This window comes from Juglans microcarpa x Juglans regia, chromosome 1D (genome assembly GCF_004785595.1).
Source record: "Juglans microcarpa x Juglans regia isolate MS1-56 chromosome 1D, Jm3101_v1.0, whole genome shotgun sequence".
NCBI lineage: Eukaryota > Viridiplantae > Streptophyta > Magnoliopsida > Fagales > Juglandaceae > Juglans > Juglans microcarpa x Juglans regia.
The window spans coordinates 46,234,799-46,257,332 of record NC_054594.1 but is presented as its reverse complement, the minus strand read 5'-3'; the positions used below and the strand labels follow the sequence as shown (position 1 = coordinate 46,257,332).

Sequence of the window (22,534 nt, the reverse complement as noted above, 5' to 3'; positions counted from 1 at the left end):
AAATTTTATATTATTTTATGAATATAAATATATTTATGAACATTAAAATAAAAAAAAATATTGATATTTTATGAATGTAACGAGTCTCCTAATAAATAATTTATCCTTACTAACTAAATTTGTAAATAACATAACTCTTATTTTAAAATAAGTTTGAAAAAATATTTAGGTGCCGTATATTAAATTGAGATGAGATGAATTGATATGAAAATTGAAAGTTGAATAAAATATTATTTTTTAATATTATTATTATTTTAAAATTTAAAAAAATTAAATTATTTATAATATTTTGTATAAAAATTTTAAAAAATTATTCAAACTGCAGCTTAATTAAATTTAGTATTAAATGGTGCATGTGAATCTTTGATTTGAAATCAGTATCCGACCAGGAATAGCTCAACCTATGGAGAATATTTCAATCCGATATCAGAGCAAATCGAGCGGGACCAAAGGCTTTCGAGTTGGTTCTCGGAAGGATCCCGACCGTCCAATTGACAATTCTGCACCGTAAGGAAATGAACGCGTTGATGATAACGCGCAAAGTTGCCTGGTCCACATGATTGGTTTTCTCCTAAGGTCGGAAATACCCTTCGTCCCGAAAGGTTGGTATATGCTAATGCTGTTTATTTATAGAAAGAAATAGAGAATTTGATTAAAAAAATTACAAAATACATACATAATGGTAGCATTAAGAAATGACTTATTTATGCTAAAAGACTTGTAACTTGATTCACATAATTTTTAATTTCTAAAATAGAGTTCTAGAATTTGAAACCTACTACATAAATATGATTTAATATAACAAAATTTTAAATAAAAAAAAAAAAAAAACAAACATGGACACGTGAAAGCAAAGGATAATTTTGTCACAATGAGATAATTCCCTCAGGCAACCTGGCCAAAACAGTCGGAAGGCAACGCTAAACAAAGATTTGAATGACCAATTCTCTCTCTCTCTCTCTCTCACTCATTATTCCAAACTTTAATTTCTATCATATTATTAACTACATTATTCTAAAAAATATTATTAACTTCAATTACATATCTCTTTGACCTTTTATTTCTCCTCCCTCCCTTCATCTCACAGGCAACACCCCATCTTCCTCTGCAAAATCTATAGGCGGTTCTGAATTTCCAATCCCCACCATTTCCCAACCAATCTCGATCTCCGTCTCTCTATTTTTTTTGTATCAGCCAAATCCCATTCTCTTCCTACATTCAATCTAATTCTCAAGTTCTAGGAGTTATTTCTCTCGTTTCCTTCTTATAGTTTCCTGCCCAATTTGCGGGCTTTGATCGGGCCGACCGGCATGGGGCCGACCGAGGATCCGGATGACTCGGTTCTGACTCGTCTCGCCGAATCTGTTAAAGCGATCTCGGAGTTGCCCGAGTGCCGAAACGTCTGCAAGAAGATGTACGGGAACCTGGTTCGGAGAGTCAAGCTCCTGAGTCCTCTCTTCGAGGAATTGAGGGACAGCGAGGAAGAGCTCCGCGAAGATGAGGTCAAGGCCTTAGAACTCCTGCGACTGGCTCTGGATTCAGCTATAGAGCTTCTCCGTTCGGTGAACGGAGGGAGCAAGCTCTATCAGGTATCCCTAGCACTTAATTTCTTTCCGTTTGGCCACTTAGAAAACGGGTGAAAGCGAAGGAGAAAGGACGGATACTGAACCGATTGTGTTTCTCTTTGTTTTCGTTTGCTAAGATAAGAAGGGAAAATTTAAGTTCGCTTTTCCATTCGGCAACCTCAAAAGAATCATCTTCATATCCAAGATTCAAATTCTTTGTCAATATACATACATACATGTATGTATGTATGAATTTATTGTACATGTTGGGAGATTAATTTCGCAAATCCGATGTTTTTCTTATTGGAGAAAAATGCGTTCATGTATGCGCTTTAAGAGCATACATGTCGAATAAGTTCTAAGTATCGATGAAAATGCATGGTGTCTATGGTTGCCTCTGTACTTGAAACGAATGGCATCGGCATTGTTAGTCATTTATTGTGATCTAGCTCATTAATATTCTTGTTTCTCAAACGAATTCGTCTGTTTAAATCATTGATTTGAGGTACGCAATGTCATGCTTGTCACAGGCTCTGCAAAGGGAAAAGATTGCACAGAAGTTCCACCATGTAACGGAACAAATTGAAGCAGCATTGAACGAGATTCATTATGATAACCTTAATATATCCGAGGAGGTCCGCGAACAGGTACTTTTACAACCCATCTTATCTTGGAGAGAATTAAATGCATACATTCTTGTGCTAAATAACAGTGTATAGTCCCACAGCGTCCTACTCTTATAATTAAAGTTTCAAGGGAGAGAGAAAGTACTTGTACTAAATGGTATCCAAAATATTTATCATTCCTGACTTCTTAAGGAAAGTAACATTTAGTATCAAACCATGGAACAGCAGATTTGGAAAGTTTTAACAGTAGGTAGGACATGTTTGATTTCTTTCAGATTGAACTAGTACATGCTCAATTCAAAAGAGCCAAAGGAAAAATGGACTCCCTTGATTTTCAATTGGACATGGATTTAGCCATAGCACAGAAAGAAAAAGACCTGGACCCGGCAATAATCAAAAGACTTTCTGAAAAGCTGTATCTCAAGACTATCAATGATGTTAAGAAAGAGTCACTTGCATTCCATGAATTGGTTATCTCGAGTGATATAGAACCAAGAGACAGCTTTGAAGAAATGTCATCATTGTTTAAGAAGATAAAAGACTGGGTACAGATGGCAAATCCACAAGTCGACACCTCTGAGGGTGAAATGAGATTGATTAAGCACAGATCTCCTGTTATCCCAGATGATTTCAGATGTCCAATATCTCTTGAGCTGATGAAAGATCCTGTGATTGTTGCTACTGGACAGGTATTACCTGGCAGCTGCATACCCAGTTTGAGTTTACAACTACTCATCTATTTCAATGTCGATTATTAATGTCCTTTTTTTGTCTTTATGTTTCTTTTGCAGACTTATGAAAGGTCCAGCATTCAGAAATGGCTTGATGCAGGACATAAAACCTGTCCCAAGACACAGCAGACACTGTTGCACACGGCCCTAACTCCTAACTACGTTTTGAAAAGTCTGATTGCTTTATGGTGTGAGAGTAATGGCGTTGAGCTTCCAAAAAAGCAAGCAAATTGTAAAAGCAAGAAATCCGGATGCAAAGTTTCAGACTGTGATCGTGCTGCTGTCAATGAGTTATTGGAAAAACTGGCAACTGGGAATCCAGAACAGAAAAGAGCAGCTGCTGGTGAGTTCAGGTTGCTTGCAAAGAGGAATGCAGATAATAGAGTATGTATTGCTGAAGCAGGAGCCATACCACTTCTTGCAGACCTAGTGTCCTCTTCAGATCCCCGAACACAGGAGCATGCTGTTACAGCACTTCTCAACCTTTCCATCAATGACAGTAACAAGGGAACTATTGTAAATGCAGGAGCCATTCCTGATATAGTAGAGGTGTTAAAAAATGGAAGCATGGAAGCTAGGGAAAATGCAGCTGCAACTCTTTTCAGTTTATCTGTAGTAGATGAGTACAAGGTCAAAATAGGAGCAGCAGGGGCTATCCCAGCTCTCATAACGTTGCTATGTGAGGGGACTCCAAGAGGGAAGAAGGATGCTGCCACTGCTATTTTCAATCTTTCAATCTATCAGGGGAACAAGTCAAGAGCTGTGAAGGCTGGTATTGTGGCCCCACTGATGAGGTTGCTGAAGGATGCTGGAAGTGGGATGGTCGACGAAGCACTAGCAATCCTTGCGATTCTTGCAAGCCATTTCGAAGGGAAGATAGCCATTGGTCAAGGTGAGCCAATCCCTGTTTTGGTGGAGTTTATAAGAACTGGTTCCCCACGCAATCGGGAGAATGCCGCAGCAGTATTGTGGTCTCTATGCACGGGTGATTTGCAGCAGTTGAAACTAGCCAGGGAGCATGGTGCAGAAGAGGCATTGAAGCAACTGTCAGAGAATGGTACTGACAGGGCCAAGAGAAAAGCTGGAAATATTTTAGAACTCCTCCATCAAGTTGAAGTGGTTGTCGAAGCATAAAATTCCAAGTGTTCTTGTGGTCTTTTGGTGCGTTGTTGGCATGGAGAAAGTATAGTTCCTAGATATGTTTCATAAGGTTGTGCAGGAAAACTTTTCCAAAATGTATACAAATGTACACATCATCATTTCATCGACTGGCTGGGTCTTTGTGCACAAAGAAATATGTTTGCGGGCTATGTATCAACATCAAAGATGGCGTGTATCGGGTGTCAAAAATGGGTTGGTTGTTTATCAGACAGTTCGCCCCCAGATCATCAAAAATACTTCTTTTAAAAATCCAACCAGCATTGCAAGGGGCAGCATACATGAACATTTTCAGAAAATTTTCAAACCATACTCGGGTTTTGTAAGAGAAACTGGAAAAACGAGGTACACCCTTAACGCTGTCAAACTTGCTTCATCAAAATTTATTTTTGTTTGTATATGGTAATCAAGAATGTATTTTGAGTTTCATATTCTTGTATACTTCGAACTAAGTCAATGTCGCAGTATCATGTGATTTTATTGTGTTTGTTACAGTGAAAATTATAAACGTGAATTTTTGCAAGGATTATCGTGACTACAATGTACTCACAACAACAATAAGGATCTTTCACTTTTCACTTTAGGCTTGTTTGGAACCTTTAACTCATCTCAACTCATCATTACAACTTTTTCAAATCCCAATACAAAATATAATAAATAATTTAACTTTTTCAAATCTAAAAATAATAATAATATTAAAAAATAATATTATAATAATATTTTATTATCTCAACTCAACTCAGTTCAATATCTAAATGCAACCTAAATGAATATTATCCAGTTAGTTGAAAATGTTAAATGGGTAACTATTTTCCCACTTATACTCAATTCTTTTAGATAATTTTAAATTAGGGGAAAATATGCACAAAACCTCCTCAAACTACCATCGTAATCACTTTTAAACTATGATTTTTGACAGTCACTCCTCAAACTATTTTTATAGATTTTTTGCATAAAAATATTTTTATTAAGAATATTTCTGTCAAATTTTTTTTTTTTTTGGTGATGGTCTAAAATAGCTCTATATTTATTCAACCAAGATTGAGACCAGTCAATCTCGATCCATGTTTTAAAAGATCGAAAAGTTTTAGTCCAGTCCTAATCTAGAGCTTTTCCACCCCAGATCGGATGGAATGAAAAAAAAAATAATAATATATTATATATATATTATTTATATAATAAGTATACAATTTATTATGTAATTTTCATCTAACTTATCACCATTAACAATATAAAATTTTAAATATATTATTAACACTTGTTAATCTATCAATTAACTAATATATAATATCAATTAACTAATTATATAGTAATTATATAAATTAATAATGTAATTTTCATATAATTTATTATCCTTGACCATATAAAATATTTTTTTATTTAGTTAGTTACATAATCTATATTAATAAGTCACTTAATTTTAATTTAATATTTTAAATAATTTTTTTATTAATTAATTTAAAAAATAAAAAAATAATTAGATCGGACCGAACGGACTGGACCGATAGCTACAAGTTCGGGAAAATGATGAACCAAAAATGTTTAATCCATCTCCGAACCGGATAGGACCGACCGATTTGCACCCTTAGCTAGGGCTGTGTAATCTCTTGAAGAAAAGTTAGTAAATACAAGATCTATATGATTAGAAAATTAATTTTTTAATAATAGATCTCAATTTTTTACAAAAAAAAAAAAAAAATTGAGCAACATTTGCCCGCTCTATCTAGGATTAATATGTTACTATGTAAGGAAAGACGGTAAAAATTAATCGCATAAGCTAATAAATATATCATCAGTACAACAAACTCTCGACATGGGCCGAAAATCATTCGACAACACTAAATTTCCACTCTCATAGCCCAAGAGCTTTACAAAAAGAACAAATAAACAAACAAAATTCTACGCCTCAACCCAATTTCTCCACAAATGTTTCAGCTAAGGTATGGCCACTGACAATTTTGGTCGTCCCAATGATCATATCGTATGCCATCCCCTCCTGCAAGAACAAATGACACTCTCAAACATTAGAGAAACCTACAAATACGGAGAAAAATAAACATCGTTGCAACAGGTTTCGTGAAGATGGTCAGTCATGCAATTTTGAAGTTTGCGAGAAAAAAGTGTATGAATTGTAGAATTAATTATATGAACCAATATTATCAACTGCAATTAGAGGATTCCACATGTACTAAATTTTACATACCTGAGCAGTGAGAAATCTGAGGGCAGATATCTCCGCAAATGTTACACCTCCAATGAAGACAACAAGAACTAGGGAGCGCCTACCATCAGCAGCTCTGAAATATGTTGACATGTCACAGACTCACAATAAAGAAATGAGATGGCATTATATGCATTTGAAAATTACTTTTGCAGTAAAAAATTGGCAGTAACTGCTTCAGCTATATGAAAATGATCTTTTAAAACTATTTATCAGGGAAAAATACATCTAAGAAACAATCAACAGATAAGTAATTTCTTTTATTTCTGTACTGGTACCAGGTATCTAGAACAAAGTTCTGACTAATCCCAGAGGTACATAGGCTATTAGCAAGGAGTTTTCTACAAGTGCACCTTGGGTAACTCAAGAAGAAATTCCCTGCAATGACCCCTAGAAGTTTGCACTCAAAGGTTCGAACTTTAGACCTGGAGGAAGCATACCACCAAGACGATTCTTACCACTTGAGCCAACCTATAGACTTAAGGAATTTTATTCTCCTATGATCCTAAATTTCCAATATTTCTTCTTCTTTTTTTTTTTTTTTTTGATGTCGGGGAACCTCTCCAAGGCAGGGCCCTTCGGACCCACCCCTGCAGAGTAAACCCTGGTCCTGTACACCGCACCCTCAGAAGTGTGTTCCAGCATCTGTATTGGTTTCTCGCAATTAAAGGACTATCCATCACTACCCAAAAAACAACCCATCACAAGAATATCAGTTAGGCATAATCCTAGCTGCCAGGCCAGTGGAACATACCTGTCTATATTGGCTGAAGCTCCCTGCAACGTGTCAAATGATGGACTGCTTGAGAATCTGCCCTGTAAGATAGTTGGTTTACCAGAATAACTTAAATTTCAAGGAGAAAAGAAAAGAAAAGAAAAGAAAAGCTGGAGAGATCGACTGAAGAAAAAATAAATTAGCCAATAAAACTGGGAGAAATTTACTCTTTTCGTTTCAGAATGTGGTCCTGGTAGTAGCTTCAGAATGTCTTCTATAGGACGCCTGAAGGGTCAAATGGTCACTTTCAAGAAAGATAAAGTTGCCCATAAGACGCAAATTCATAAAAAAAATTAAAGACCAGTCAAGACAATTGTAGTCATTGTTTGCATGGTTTCTTGACTTCTCCCATGGATGGACCCACAATTGTCGTCATTGAAGAAATGGTTTCTTGACTTATGCATGGATGGACCCACAATTGTAGTCAGTGATGTAATGGTTTCTTGACCAGATGCAGTTCTATGGACACCAAAATAAGCAGAGTAAGAAGTGGATCGAGACCATGTTATGGCCATGTTCCGGTGCCATGAGGTCAGATGTCAAACATCTTAAACCTTTGCCTAACAAGGAAACTCAGCTCAGACACAAAACTGAAAGACTAAGCTGACATGCGAAATGGTAGCGCAGCCTTAGATCTCACAGACGAAAGCATAGCTACGAGGCTTGTGATTATTCCACAGCCGAAAGCATGAAAAGCTTGTCTGCTACAGGCCTTAAGGCAGAGGCTGTACCACATCAAATCGAGCTTGCTTAATTTCTAAACTTATTAACATTTTAGGGTCTTTTTTTCCTTTTTAAGTCAACTCAACAATTTAGGAATATAGTACCGACACTATTCAAGACCAGGAAAATCAAAACTGACAATAAGTTCTAAGAAACTGCAAATAAAGAATCAACCTCACCATCCAGATCGAACGGCATGCTGAATGAGACGAATACTAAGAGGTGCATATCCAGAAAATACATAGGCAATATCATTGGGACTGTTACATAAGAAATAAACGAGTTAGCAAGAATATTAACACTGTTACAATAGAAAAAGGAAAACTACAAAAACCTTTTATGTACCTAGATTCAGTAAGAGTAAATTAAAATATGTAAGAGAGATAGAGATAGAGAGAGATCGATATGCCCCGTAAAACACGCTAAAGAAAAACCAGCCATAACCACATTCCATCATCACAGTTTTCACTTAGGAAGCAGAACCAAAGAAGAAATATACTTTGCTGTGTCAGTGTCATCAACCACAAGTTGCAGAGCGCGTTTGATTGTCAGCCAGTTGCTTTTTGTCTCCTGCAAGGATCAGATTATGTTACCATGAATCCAACATTGGCACACAAAATGCTAGATTACAAAGGTAAATGGTAATACCTGTTTTTTCAGCAATCCAGCTTTCTCTAAGTTATTCAGCGTGGCCATGTGCTCAAATCCATAGCTGTGGAGTAATTCTCTCCTAGACCGAGTTAAAAAAATGAAAATGAAACATTTGCTATATTGTAGATCCCGAGGAATTAAAAGGAATACATAAAACATTCTGTCCTTGCCTCAAGTAGTCAAAATGCTTCTTAGGCAACCCAGAGTTTGTAACAGAAAATAAGATGAGAAGACGTAGAACATTGACAAGAGGCTCCTGCTTATGGATCATTTCTTCAATATACTCAAAGCATCTGCATTGATTTCATGCATTAGATTAGGATCTAGGGGACTGCCAATCCATAAACCATACATATGTGAGACTGGAAAGAATAAATCTTCAGAATAATTAAGAAATGCACAGAGCAAGATAAACGATATAGTTGCTCAAGAGAAGTGCCATCTCAGTTATTCCATGTGATACAAGTAGTCCAATTCAGAGCTGGTATTATCGTCAATTAAAGAGAGGAAAGGGAAAATTACACCTGATAGAATTTTGCAGTGAGATACAAGTAGCCTAGCAGAGTGGCTAGATAGTTCAGAATGCACTCCATAGAAGACAAGCAATTTATATTTTTCAAGTAGAAAAGAAGTTTCCACTAGTAGAAATTCATGAACCAGTTTTGTTCGCCCCTCACCTTCTTAGCTGCCCCCTCCCACAACATCCTTATACCTTCGGAGTTAATTTTTAATATGGTAATAGTGTTTTCTCATATCTGAAGCTGATGGCAGCCCTTGGAATAGGCATCCATTGCACTGATAGGAGTATAATCTAACCAAGTTGAGAATGGGGTTGTGAGTTGGCTAGTTAATAGAATGGGGTCTACTAAACACTTACTGATAGAATCGAAGGTTTTTTCTTTTTCAAGGGAAGGAGGTTCCTTGCTCATTATTGAGAGAAGTTGGAAGGTGATGAATAAGGTGAGAATGGGGTTGTCCACGGTGCAGTGGCTTGCCAAAGCACTGTAGGATTGTTTGGAGGGTGCAACAAAGGATTTCTACACCACGGTATGGGAAGGGAATTGCAGCTTCATAGCATAGAGGTGCTCTAATATCCGCAGCCGATACATGGCTATAGTGGAATACGGTGGTGGTAGTAGGCGCAGTTTCATCATCGTACTAGAGGGGGTGGAGGTGAAGGGATGGAGAAGGATGATGGAGGCGTTGTGGGATTTTGTAAACAAAGGAAGAGGACTAAACTGTAACAGGGGTAGAGTACCTATGGTGGTGGTGCCTCAGCTGCAACACCGTTCCTATAGGGAGGCTTTGGAGGTAACTTCGAAGCCAGTGCAACCCAGTGACAAGGGTGGAGGTAGCAGTGTTAGAGAAGTCCCAAGAAGAGCCTCTGCAAGTCTGGGTAATGGACAGGGGTATGGCAGAGATCATCGTACCATAGGGATAGGAACTGTGCAGCAAGAGGGTGGCGGTGGTAGGCCTACTGTCGGCCTGGCAGAGGGGAACGTACACAGCACGCTACTAGACGTGAAGGAGTAGGTATGTATGCTTCAAGACATAGTGGACTTTCTAATACGGTGTGAAGAGGAGCAAAGAGCTGTTGGAGTGGGCTTGGAGGAAAGGGGTGTCGATATGGGCTTCAATGTGGAGGAATCTGGCCTAATTAAAGAAAGGCAGCTTTCAAAGGGCCAAATGGTCCAGGAAATGGGTTTGGTTACAGGAGTCAAAGGGGGCCCAACAAGAGACAAAAGAAAGGCAATCCTGGGCTTGGGTCCAGGATATGGGCCACATCCCATGAGCTTGTTAAACACCAAGAAACAGGCTGGCCCAGTCTGGAGGAGACGAGACCCAACTCTTGCAGGCCCATCGATAGGTGGGTACCCTTCAATAGTGCCCCAGATGGTGTCGGAGGTCTCATCATAGGCAGAGGACCCATCGGCGACGGAGAAGAGGGAGGACACGTCAAAGGAGAGGGTTGTTTCGTCGCAGTCAGAGAATCCCAAGGGCTCGGTGGCCCCGATAGTCACATTGTCGTCACAGGTAGGCTCAACGACGACAATCGAGTCTTCGAGAGGCTCTCCAATTGGGGCTAATCCTACGGCGACTGTTCTTTTGCTCAGATCTAAGATTCGGAACTTTGAGGAGTCTCAGAATAAACCCTAGACGGCTCAAGATGATGCGATTCCTTCACAGAAAGTGACGACGGTGGTAGTCGATCTCTCTGAGGATACTCAGGTGGCGAGATCAACTCCGGCGAAGGGGAATTTGTTGCCTTCCTCCAAGCCTGATGTTCAGAAGGGAGATTCTCATCTCTGGCTTGGGAGGTTCTTTTCTCAGTCGTTATTGACTCCTACTGAGATATGTTCTGGAGGCATTGAGAAGGTTTCAGAGGGGGTTGTTGTGGTGGAGGGAGATGTGGAATCAAACAGTGATGTCACTAGGTCCATCGAGTATTTTGTTTCTGGGGTCCCTTGCACCCATAGGTCTAATTCTGAGATGTTGATGGTTCTTGAAGGGGAGAAGGAGGTAGAGGCAAGTGAGTCAGGTGAGCAGAGGGAGTCTGAAGATGAAATGGACCCTAATCCACTGTGTTCTATCCTTCCAGGAATTGATTGGCCCAATTCCTCATCCGATTGAGTGATGAGGAAAGTGGATGAAATCAAGGATTGTGTGGGAATCTCGTGCCAAATATGAAGAACAATTTAGAGCACTCTTGATAGTCATAGAGGCCGGTCAACCTTATTTGGCTAGATCCTCTCAAAAGAAGGAGAGGGAATTGAAAAGGTTATCGTCCTCTATTAATTATAATACAAAGAGTGGAAGTGCCTTTAGAGATAAAGGCAAGGAGAGGGTTGTTTATAGTCATCCATGAAACCAACAATCATCACTTGGAATGTGAGGGGGCTGAACGACAATAGAAAACGTCTTCGGGTTAAGAATATGACCCGAAAGTGGAGAGCTGATGTTATTTGTTTCCAAGAAACCAAGTTGAAGCTGGTTAATCAATCAATTGTGAACAACTTATGGAACTGTCAAAGTGTGGGATGGATTGAATTAGTTTCGAAAGAGGCTTCGGGTGGTATTATAGTTATGTGGGATAGGAGGTTAGTGGAGATGGTAGATCATTATGTGGGGGAGTTTATGGTTGCTTTTTTTTTTATCAGTAATCAAGAAGTTTTATTCATAATAATAGGCAAAGCTTAAGTACACAAGGAGTATACATGAGAAGTACCTAGCTATAATTTACAACTGAAAGAAGAAAGTAAGGAAAACAATGTTTTAAGGAAAAAGACTTTCAGCTCCTCCAGTGTTCTCTCTTGGTTTTTGAAGCTTCTATCATTTCGCTCCCGCCAAATACACCAACACATACATATGGGGACCATTTTCCATATTGCTGCAACTTGTGAATTCCCTCGAAGGCCTCTCCAGCATGCTAGTCCACCAATCTGCCGGGCATGACCCATGATAAACCAAGTCCTGTAAAAAAATCAGCTCAAATGGTCCTGGCCACCTCACAATGTAGAAACAGATGATCAACTGATTCACCATCTTTCTTATACATGTAACACTAGTACAATACCATTAATCAACATCTCCTTAGATTATATGTCGTGAGGATTTTGTCCAAAGCTGCTGTCCAAACAAAAAAAGTTGTTTTTGAAGGAGCTTTGGTCTACCAGATGCTTTCCCATGGGAATGTGAGCCTACCTGGGTTCGATAAAACTTTGTGAAATGATCTGACCGTGAATTTATCTTTCTTGGAAGGGCTCCAAAACATCCTATCCATAGTGCCCTTGATCATACATACGGAATACAGTGCCGCATAGAAGTCTGAAATAACCTCCAACTCCCAATCTTGGCCTGCCCTAATGAAGTCCACATTCCATTGAGGGAACCACTAGAAAAAGCCAAAAGGTCCACTATCGCTGCATCCTTTACTCGTCAAATATGGCAAGGAAGGTGTCTTGAGACAACGTTCACCACACCATTTGTCATGCCAAAATCTGAAGAGCCATCGCCCACCACAATATGTGTATGTCTCCTAAAAGTCTCCCAACCCTTCCTAATGTTTTTCCACAAACCTACCCCATGTGAGCCGCATACCTCATTCAAGCACCAATCACCCCATGCTTCCCCAACCTGTGCAACAATGACAAACTTCCACAAGGCCTTCCCATTAGTGGGATATCCATAAGCGCCTGTTTATGGTTACTTGCCATTTCAAAAGTGGGGATGACGGATCTGAATGGGCTTTTGCGGGGATTTATGGTCCAAACGTGGATAATAGTAGGAGCTTTTTATGGGATGAAATGGCAGGTGTTTATTATTGTTGGGATGTTCCTTGGTGTTTTGGAGGGGATTTCAACATTATACGGTTCCCTAGTGAGCGAGTGGGGGACAATTATTTCTCTCATGCTATGAATGAATTTTCTGATCTGATTTCTAAGCTTGGTTTGATCGATTTACCGATGGTTGGTGGGGATTTTACATGGTCCAATGGAAGGGCTTGGTCTAGGCTGGACAGATTTCTGGTTTCAGCCTCTTGGGAGGTTAGTTTTCCTTATTTGAGGTTGAAAAGGTTATCCAGAATGTGCTCTGACCATTATCCTATTATGCTGGAGAGCGGGAGCACTTTTAGTGGGCTACGGTATTTTAAATTGGAAAATATGTGGTTGGAGGCAGAGGTTTTTGTGGATAGGGTGAGGTCAGGGTGGTCTTCATACTCATTTTCTGGTACTCCGAGCTTTGTACTAGCTGGTAAACTTAAAGCATTAAAATCTCGGGTTCTTTGGCTGAAAGAAGGTGACAAGTGCACGAGATTTTTTCACCGTATGGCGAATTTCCATCGAAAAAATAATGTTATCGAGGTTCTTCATGATGGCGATAACATCATTTCAAATCAAGAAGTCATTAAGGATCACATTGTCAAATTTTATGAGAAGCTGTTCAGTGAAGAATATGCTTGGAGGCCAAAGCTTGATGGACTGCTTTTTTACTCCATTGAACAAGCAAGTGCAGATGGGTTGGAGAGGGCTTTTGATGAGGATGAAGTTCTTGATGTGGTTAGAGGAATGGCAAGGGATAAGGCTCCGGGCCCGAATGGTTTTTCTATGGCTTTCTTTCAATCTTGTTGGGATATAGTGCGGGATGATATTATGAAGGTTTTTCTTGAATTTCATACATTTATGAAATTTGAGAAAAGTTTAAATGCTACTTTTATAGCACTTATTCCCAAAAAGGTAGGAGCTGTGGAGATGCAAGATATTCAGCCTACAAGTTTGGTGAATGGGATTTACAAGATAATCTCTAAGGTAGCTAATCGTATGAGTGTGGTGTTGGGAAAAATTATTTCGAAATAGCAAAATGCCTTTGTAAGAGGGAGGCAAATCCTCGACTTGGTTTTAGTTGCTAACAAATATGTGGACAGTAGAATTAAATCTAATGAATATGGTATTTTGATTAAATTGGACATGTAAAAAGCATATGACCATGTTAGTTGGGATTTTCTCTTGTATTTGATTGGGAGATATGGCTTTGGGGAGAAATGGTGTATGTCGACGTCGAGATTTTCCATTTCGGTGAATGGTACTCCAGTTGGGTTCTTTAATAGTTCACGTGGTTTGAGACAAGGAGATCCGCTATCTCCTTTTCTTTTTGTCCTTGTCATGGATGTGTTGAGTAGAATGTTGGAAGTAGCGGTCGAAGGAAGGCACTTGTCGGGTTTTGAGGTGGGAAAAAAGGAAAGGAATAGCATTAAATTATCTAATCTTCTTTTTGCCGATGACACGTTGATTTTCAGCGAGCCCAACCAAGAACATATTCGAACTTTGAGAGCATTGTTGTTATGTTTTGAAGTTGTCTCGGACCTAAAGATTAACTTGAACAAGTATGAAATTGTTCATGTGGGTGTTGTGGGCAATATTTCAGATTTGGCTAATATTTTGATGTGTAAGATTGCTTCATTGCCGATGAAGTATCTTGGTCTTCCATTGGGTGCTTCTCACAAATCTGTTTTGATCTGGGATGGGGTGATTGAGAAGATTGAGAAAAGGTTGGTTGGATGGAAAAATATATATTTGTCTAAATCGGGAAGAATTACTTTGATAAAGAATACTTTATCTAATCTTCCCACTTATTTTCTTTCACTTTTCCCTTTGCTGGCTGGGGTTGCTAAGAGAATTGAGAATATTTATCGTAATTTCTTATGGGGAGTAAAAGGAGAGGAAAAAAAGTTTCATTTGGTTAGTTGGAACAATGTTTGTCCACCAGTTTTTTGTGGAGGATTGGGGGTTAGAAATTTGAGAATGTTTAATAAAGCACTCCTTGGAAAATGGCTTTAGAGATATCATGAAGAGAGAGATGCTTTAGGGAAGAATGTTGTTGCAGTAAAATATGAGAATGGGTGGGGGGATTGGTGTTCTAAAGAAGTTAGAGGAGTGCATGGAGTGAGTTTATGGAAGTTTATTGGGAAAGGTTGGGGGGGAGTTTTCTAAACATATTAAATTTAAGGTGGGGGAATGGAAGAGGATTTTCTTTTAGCATGGCATTTGGTGTGGGGAATCAACTCTTAAATCAGATTTTCCATCTCTCTACAGGCTGGCAAGGGATCAAAATGTTGTTGTGGCATATTATCTTCAATGTACGAATGATAATATTTTATGGAATATTGACTTTATTAGAAATCCAAATGATTGGAAAGTTAATGTTGTATCAGACTTTTTGGGAAGGATTTATAATTCAAAAGTGATACAGGGAAGAAAGGATAGGCTAATGTGGGACGATACTGGAAATTTCAGGTTTTCAATCAGTTCTTATTATAAGGTGCTTAATTGTCATGTTGACTGTGTATTTCCATGGAAAAGCATTTGGAGCGTGAAGGTACCTACAAAGGTGGCGTTCTTCAGTTGGGTGGTTGCTCTAGGGAAAGTATTGACTATGGAAAATCTTAAAAAATATGGTTTGTGTATAGCCGATTGGTGTCTCATGTGCAAGAAGGATGAAGAATTTGTAAATCATCTGTTTTTACATTGTGAGGTGGCAAACTCTTTGTGGTATGAGGTTATTGGTTGGATAGGTTTATTTCGGGTGATGCCTAAGGAAGTTGTGGAGCTTCTTGCATGTTGGCAGGGTTGTGAGGTGAGGAAAGAGGTTGCTGCCAGATGGAGAATGATTCCTTTGTGTTTAATGTGGTGTCTTTGGCTGGAAAGAAATGGGAGATGTTTTGAAGACAAGGAGCACTCTTTTGAAGATCTTCAAAACTTTTTCTTTCCTACTTTGAGTTTGTGGGCTAAGATCTTTGAAAGGAATTATGAGAATGTACTGAATCTATTTCTGTTTTTGTTTTCCTGTTTTCTAGAGTGTAGTAGGTATTTCCTATGTATATTTCCTGTGTACCTGGGCTATGCCTGTTTGTGATAACAAAATTCTTATTAATTATCAAAAAAAGAAATTCAAACAACTGTCAGGAACAGAAAGGTGTTATCTGAGATAGCAAACAAGAAGGTAATTGTTAAATAAACCAAACATGATATCAGAAGAACATTTTTTTTATCAGTTAAACATGATATTAGCAGAACAAAAACTCTTAGTAGTGAAATTTGAGTAAATCACTTACACTCCAACTATAAAAGCAAACAAGCATGCTTTTGCAGTCGAGTCTATTCACATATATCATAGATGAAAAGATAAAACCAACACTTTTTTTGATAAGTGAAAGATAAAAGCAACACACATGTTAGGTTGTCAAAAGTTAGAGATAAAGAGTATAAATTCAGCTCACATGTCATAGCTCTCTGCCTCAACAATTGTGTGTTCCATGTCAAGTTGCCCAAGAAATGATGGCTTTGATGTGAATGTCGACAGATGCTGAGCAAGATTTATGTGTCTCTAATGCAATAATTTACAGCAAATCAAATCAATTGGAAATGCCATTACTAGGTATCAATTTTTTTTTGAAAAAAAAAAGGGAAAATACTTACAGTCATTTCTGGCAATGAGTTTAGCTTTTTTACAAAGTCCTTTAATTCAGAAACCGTCTGCGTCTGTGAATAACAAAGCATTCCATCAGAAAACACTTCAATACAGTTAGACTGCTTGAAAGGGAAGCGTTGAGATACTATCTGTGTTTTGAGGATTGAAATATATACGTGCAGTATAATGTCAAGATTTGGTTGAAAATATTGGGGACATGTATTCCAGTAATGACATCAGTTTCATGAAAATGTTCTAGCTGGCAACAATCATAGGCGAAAATGTTAATTAAGTTTAGATGTTAAACCATTCACTTACAGTTGTTGTCATCTCTGTGTAATCCTGTTTCATGGATGTTGCTTTCTGACGTAGAATCTGCAATCATACTGCAGATGGCAACTAAGAAAATAGAATTCCAAGAAAAAATAGCTATCATAATTGAGGGACAACTGACAATAGAAAAGGATTTGGAAATAGAGATATAAGCAATAATCTGAAGTATTGTAAACTGGTTCAAATAAATCAACCTGGACAACAACTTCGAAGTTGAGATCCCTTATCTCCTTAAACAGCTTGTCACTAAAATTCAAACAACCCAGAGTAAATGAACAGGACAATAAGGAAGAAGTAAAGTTGAGAATGAAAAAAACCAAGGAAAATAATATATTTAATGAATCATTTGAGACAACTGGCAATTCCTGTGGAATGACTTGTAGTGTGTGGAATTCTTCACTTAAGCTGGACTTTCCCTCTCTTTTCAGAATTGCAAGGGATCAAAATGCAGCTGTAGGAAAGTCTTCCTGTTGCATTGATAATAATATTCAGTGGAACATTATCTTTATTGGGGATGTTAATGACTGGGAAGTGGATGATGTTAAGGCTTTTCTAGAAGAGCTTTACAGTTCAAAGTTGATGCTAGGTAGGGAGAACAGCATGCTGTGGATTCCTGCAGGAAATTCTAAGTTCTCAGTGTCCTCTTTTTACAGAATATTAACCAGTCACAGGAGTTGTGAATTTCCCTGGAAATACATATGGAAAGTGAAAGTTCCTTCCAAGGTTGCTTTTTCTTTGGGTGGTATCCTTGGGCAAAGTGTTGACAACTGAAAATCTTAGAAGGAGAGGTATGAACATTGCTGATTGGTGTGTCATGTGCAAGAGGGATGGGGAATCTGTTAATCACCTCTTTCTTCATTGTGAAGTGGCCAGGTTCTTGTGGAGTGAGCTTTTTAATCGGACTGGTTTACTTTGGATATTGCCCAAGGACGTGGTGGGTTTATTGGTAGGGTAGACGGGTTACAAGAATGCGGCTTGTGTTTGGAAGATGATTCCTTCTTGTCTCATGTGGTGCATATGGCTTGAAATGAATAGGAGATGCTTCGAAGACAAAGAACGTTCATTGGGAGAACTTAGGGATTTTTTCTTTAGTACTTTGAGTTTGTGGACTAAAGCTTTTGTAATGGAAAATAATTTCCAGAATCTGTTTTAGTTTTCCTTTCGTTTTTGGAAGGAATTTCCTTTTTATACGTCCTGTGTACTTGGGCTTATGCCTAGTTCTTGGGAATAAAATCTTTTATTACTTATTAAAAAAAAAAAAAAAAACTGGCAATTCCTGCACCAACATGAATTACACTAAAAATACGGAATTAAAAAAAACTCTAAAAATATGAAAAGTAACATAAATATTAGTCCGTTAGCACCGCACTAATGTTTTGCCATCTGTACGGAAATCAATCTTGGTGTGCAAATATTATTTCACTAATTTAAAAAGAATATAGAGCAGCAAGATACATCAAGCAGAGACAATATTTTTTACCTTGAATTGAGTGGTACTTTTATCTTTTTTCCCTCTTGTTGGACACCCATGATCAATGCATCAAGCTCCACGGACCCATTATTTATATGCAGAAACTGCAGTGAACCTATTAGAGAGAGCTTATAACAAAATCCATATAACCAGAAACAAATCTATAACTATTTCATTGCAATCCAACGGAGGAAAGTATTAAAGATAATGTCTCTCAGAAGATTGAGCTTTGATGATTTAGCTTTGGCACTAAGAAAAATAAAAGTATCTGATGCTCACACAAAATTAGAGGTTCGGAAATAAGATATAATGTTAAGAACACAGCTAAATTCCTAATTGCACATTTGTAAAGAAAAATCATAACCCTTTTTTTATAAGTATAATTAACCCTAATTCCCCTAGAAACAATTTCTTTTTCTTTCTTTTTTTTGACTTCACCAGGCTATCTAAACATGTACAATGGAAAATCATGAGCAACATTTTTTTTATAAGTAAATCAAGGGGAACAATAAAGCATCATTTGTATCAATCACTCAATTCCACTGGCATGATCTATCATCCTACAACAATTATACATTGGATAACTATGGGACCCCAGCATCACCTAACCTCATCAATCAGCCCCTCGTATGTCAATTGAGAACACATAGGAGTGACCATATCCACCTGCAGCCAAAGAATAGCTAACTTTAGACAACAACATGGATCTGACAACGTAGACATCATAAATCTACAATTCAGCAATGTAATAGCTTGACTGAAGTGAGAAAATTCTTAACAGTAACTCAGTATTTCTTTTAGTATCAAGTTTATCCTTCTATTTGATTGGTAAACAAAATCTTATTGATCATAACAATAGACAAAGGCCCAAGTATACGGGACATATACAAGAGCATTGCCTATGCATGCCGGTTTAGTGATACAAGGAAGGTAGTTTATCTTTCTAAAATAAGTAAAGTTGAGTTTAATCATCTTTTGGCTTACTTTTCACTTGGGGTCAGTTATGCTGGTTACACTTGCTTTATTTTAGGACAAACTATACTGGGCTAATTCTCCAAGGCCAGTAGGTTAATATGCATTATCATTATCATTTTCAACTACCATGATGTCATTTGACGTGTGTGTGTGTGGGGGAGAGAGAGAGAGAGAGAGAGAGAGAGAGAGAGAGAGAGAGAGGAGTGGGAGAGAGAGAGAGAGAGAGAGAGAGAGAGAGGAGGAGGAGGAGAAGCCGAACATTACCTCCCTATCTAAAAGGATGAGTGTATTTATCTCTGGCACAACCATCTGAAATATATATTTAAAAAAAATTAGTGGAGGAGACAAAGTGCACATCACTATAAAATGTTGATTTTTACTTATAAAAAAAAAAAACTATAAAATTTTGATTTTTAGGGCTAGTTTGCTTCCAAAGGAGTTTCAAGTAATGCATAATTACATCAGGTGAGTTAACCGGTTCCTCAGCTTGCATGCGGTTTAGGATGTCTGCAACACGCACCGATGCTTTGCCTTTGGCCCTCACATTTGGTATCACTCCGAAAGAAAACTAATCAATGCAAAACTTTAAGATAAATACAAGGATTATAAATAAGAGTATATATAATCATATTAGTCCTTTTTATTTGAAACACCTATTATATCTTTATAGGTCAATATTACCCTAAGGCTTCATCCTTCACATGAATCAACTAAATTATATTTGTAGAATCAAACAACCTCAAGCTTGTGAATGGCTTTTGCGATATGCCAAAGCGAGCTTGTATCGCCATCAACTTGGCTTTCCTAACATTCAGAGACAAAGTTTAATTAAAAAAAAAAAAGACATCAAACGCCCAAAGATAAATAATTAACATTAATCCACAGATATTATGCAAAGCAGTTCTTTCCATACTTTATACGCAAGATCGAGCTCAAATGATAAGACATCCTCATCAAATGGAACTATGTACAGTGGGTACTCTCCTATAGTCATCAACTGATGAACCTTTTCATCCTCAAGGACCTGCATAACAAAAAAGATACTTAAACTAAACGCATGGGTATTAATCGCATTAAAGTTGTGTTAGGTTGTGCAAACAGATAAACCACCAACAAATGTTTACCTTCTCGCACACAACTGCACGGCGAGGGACAAAATAAACATGGTATTCCCTTTGGAGCCCTTTTGATATATCATTATGAACATTTGAACATATGAATTTCATCAAATCAATCTTAGAACGGACAAGGAAAACCACTTTGGTGCAGTCAGATTGAATTGGCTCCGCTGAAAGATGCCGCAATTCTACCCATGTTCCTGTTTTCAATTAGCAGAAATCTCTCAAAATAGCAGCAAATTGCAACACTTTAACTAGTTTTTATTTTTTTTTTTGGTTGGGGGGGGGGGGGGGGGGGGGAGCTTATTCATTGAGCGAGCTCCGCTTGTTTTGGCCGGACTATGATATTCTTGCGGACCTTTTTCCCAAAACAATAGAATGTCTCGAATTAACGGAAGAGAGAAATAAATATGCCGATCAGGTACAAATCGAAGTAACTGAGTGCGTAGATTTTCTCATATCCAAATTCTATCCAACAGGGCCTGATAGCACATAAAGACTGAGTAGGGTTGAAGAGGAATGCCTTCAGAAGTGACGTCTGGATGATCGATGAGAGAGAGCCTCCAAGCTTTGGATCGATTATCAAGCACTTTTTCCCTCGAATCTGTAAATCTCAGCGAAAGAAAATATATAATTGCAAATCAATATTTAAGATCATTAACCAAATTCAAACCCTATAACTTTCCAAATGAAATAGGAAAACACAAAATAAATATAGATTTCAAATCTGATATATATCAACGGTTGACGACCGGTAATACATAAATAATAAATTCCACTGAACCGAAAGCAGCCACGGCTTCCCATGGCTATTTTATTTTCATGTGTTTGCTCCGTAAACAAACATAGAAATCATAAAGCGAGGCGACTCACATTCTTGAGGATATTTATGAGCTCCTTCTGGGACTGTTCCCTGAATATGATCCCAAAAAAAAAAAAAAAAAAAAATCAACGGATGACTACATTTAAAAAAAAAAAAAAAAAGGTGAGAAAAATAAAATAAGAAAAATAGGTATTGTATACCTGAGGGACGTGAGATTGAGAGGAGCATTGTCTAGGTTCGGAACTTGAGCCATTGGAGCGAAATTTCCCCCTGTACGAGCTGAGAATCTCGCTTTTCTGCCCGTGGAGCCTGGAAGGGGAAGGTGATCGACAGGTTGAAACCTTAGAATGGGCCTGGACACTGTTTCTTGTGCTTTGAAAACATGGTCTGAGGTTGGAATGCTGGAAAGGGATTACTAGGTTGTTATTAGGCCTTTCACTGACTACAGATGGGTGGGCTTGGGAATCTGCAACGACAACCCAAATACGCCGGGGTAATGATCTGTTTAGTTCCTTATAATTTATTATCATTGAGTATTTTCAAGCAACTCTTTTGTCATTATTTATTTATTTATTATTTCTAATATTTAAAAATAAGTATTTTTTTAAGAAATTGTATTAAAAACTATTTATCGATGTTACTAAATAAGCCCTTAAAGTTTATTGAAAAGACCAATCTTTTTTCCTTTTATGAACATTTAAATAATAGAAAGTTTAAGCGATTTCATTGCAATAAGTATATTTAAATAATAAAAAATATAATATTTAAACCTGTTTTGTTAATTCACAGATTTCACGACATAAAGTTAGTAGCTAGGAACGTTACGTTGGCAACATCGTATTCAAATATTTGAGCGGTGAGTCACGAGCAGAGCCATGCAGCTAAGTATTTAGTCGTGGGAAGTGCGTGGTGGATCCACATGCACAACTTCAACTTGTATTTCGCAAGTGAGTGAAATTACCCAAAAGTCAAGCAATCCAACTCTTCTAAAGTTGCAATGAAAATTATGGAGCATGTGTCCCTTCTCTAGCGTCTTATGACGTCAATGTAATTGAATGTTATAGATCATGATTATTTTAGGTATTGTTTGGCTACTCAATTTAGATAAGATAAGATATTTTATTAAAAATTAAATAAAATATTATTAAAATATAATTTTTATTTTATATTTTAAAAAAATTAAATTATTTTTTTATATTTTATATAAAAATTTAAAAAAATTAAAACGATAAGATGAAATATTTTGTGGCTAACATTTCTCCTTTGAAAACTCGCTTGGTTTTTCTTTTTGCAATTATAATTTTAGACATGACGTGGATTCTCCAAACCGATTTTCATCTTTAATAAGCAGTTCGTGATTTAAAAAAAGATAAAAGAAAAAACGGGTGATATGATGCAT

General features: G+C 37.5%; 2 protein-coding genes and 1 long non-coding RNA gene across 3 annotated transcripts; 1 reads left to right on the top strand and 2 right to left on the bottom strand.

Moving 5' to 3' along the window:
• The first annotated feature begins 1,041 nt into the window (after nt 1-1,041).
• LOC121263797 (U-box domain-containing protein 14) lies at nt 1,042-4,603 on the top strand. The gene is made up of 5 exons (XM_041166876.1): nt 1,042-1,266; nt 1,311-1,589; nt 2,096-2,212; nt 2,467-2,880; nt 2,983-4,603. Exons 2-5 carry the CDS (start codon nt 1,311-1,313, stop codon nt 4,054-4,056), a joined length of 1,884 nt encoding a protein of 627 aa, XP_041022810.1. The 5' UTR covers nt 1,042-1,266; the 3' UTR covers nt 4,057-4,603.
• A 1,230-nt stretch (nt 4,604-5,833) lies between these two features.
• Nucleotides 5,834-21,504, bottom strand: LOC121263782 (vacuolar protein-sorting-associated protein 33 homolog). Its single transcript, XM_041166859.1, is given in 23 exon segments — nt 5,834-6,076; nt 6,284-6,377; nt 7,056-7,117; nt 7,244-7,301; nt 7,979-8,059; nt 8,299-8,369; nt 8,448-8,529; nt 8,621-8,743; nt 16,225-16,331; nt 16,424-16,486; nt 16,734-16,790; nt 16,943-16,994; nt 18,229-18,323; nt 18,829-18,885; nt 19,459-19,503; nt 19,655-19,762; nt 19,933-19,998; nt 20,108-20,218; nt 20,319-20,503; nt 20,506-20,512; nt 20,836-20,916; nt 21,186-21,225; nt 21,336-21,504. Coding segments are annotated over 23 exon segments (1,788 nt in total). The 5' UTR covers nt 21,389-21,504; the 3' UTR covers nt 5,834-5,986.
• Nucleotides 6,497-7,049, bottom strand: LOC121263791. The gene is made up of 2 exons (XR_005940346.1): nt 6,918-7,049; nt 6,497-6,829 (listed from the first exon to the last, which is right to left on the bottom strand). It is a non-coding gene; the product is annotated as an uncharacterized LOC121263791 (long non-coding RNA).
• Nucleotides 21,505-22,534: the final 1,030 nt, after the last annotated feature.

Excerpts from the sequence above, each read along its gene's own strand:
- LOC121263797 (XM_041166876.1), top strand. The coding sequence starts at position 1,311 with ATGGGGCCGACCGAGGATCCGGATGACTCGGTTCTGACTCGTCTCGCC. Across the intron at positions 1,590-2,095 it reads GAGGGAGCAAGCTCTATCAG|GCTCTGCAAAGGGAAAAGAT; the intron begins GTATCCCTAGCA and ends TGCTTGTCACAG. Across the intron at positions 2,213-2,466 it reads CCGAGGAGGTCCGCGAACAG|ATTGAACTAGTACATGCTCA; the intron begins GTACTTTTACAA and ends GATTTCTTTCAG.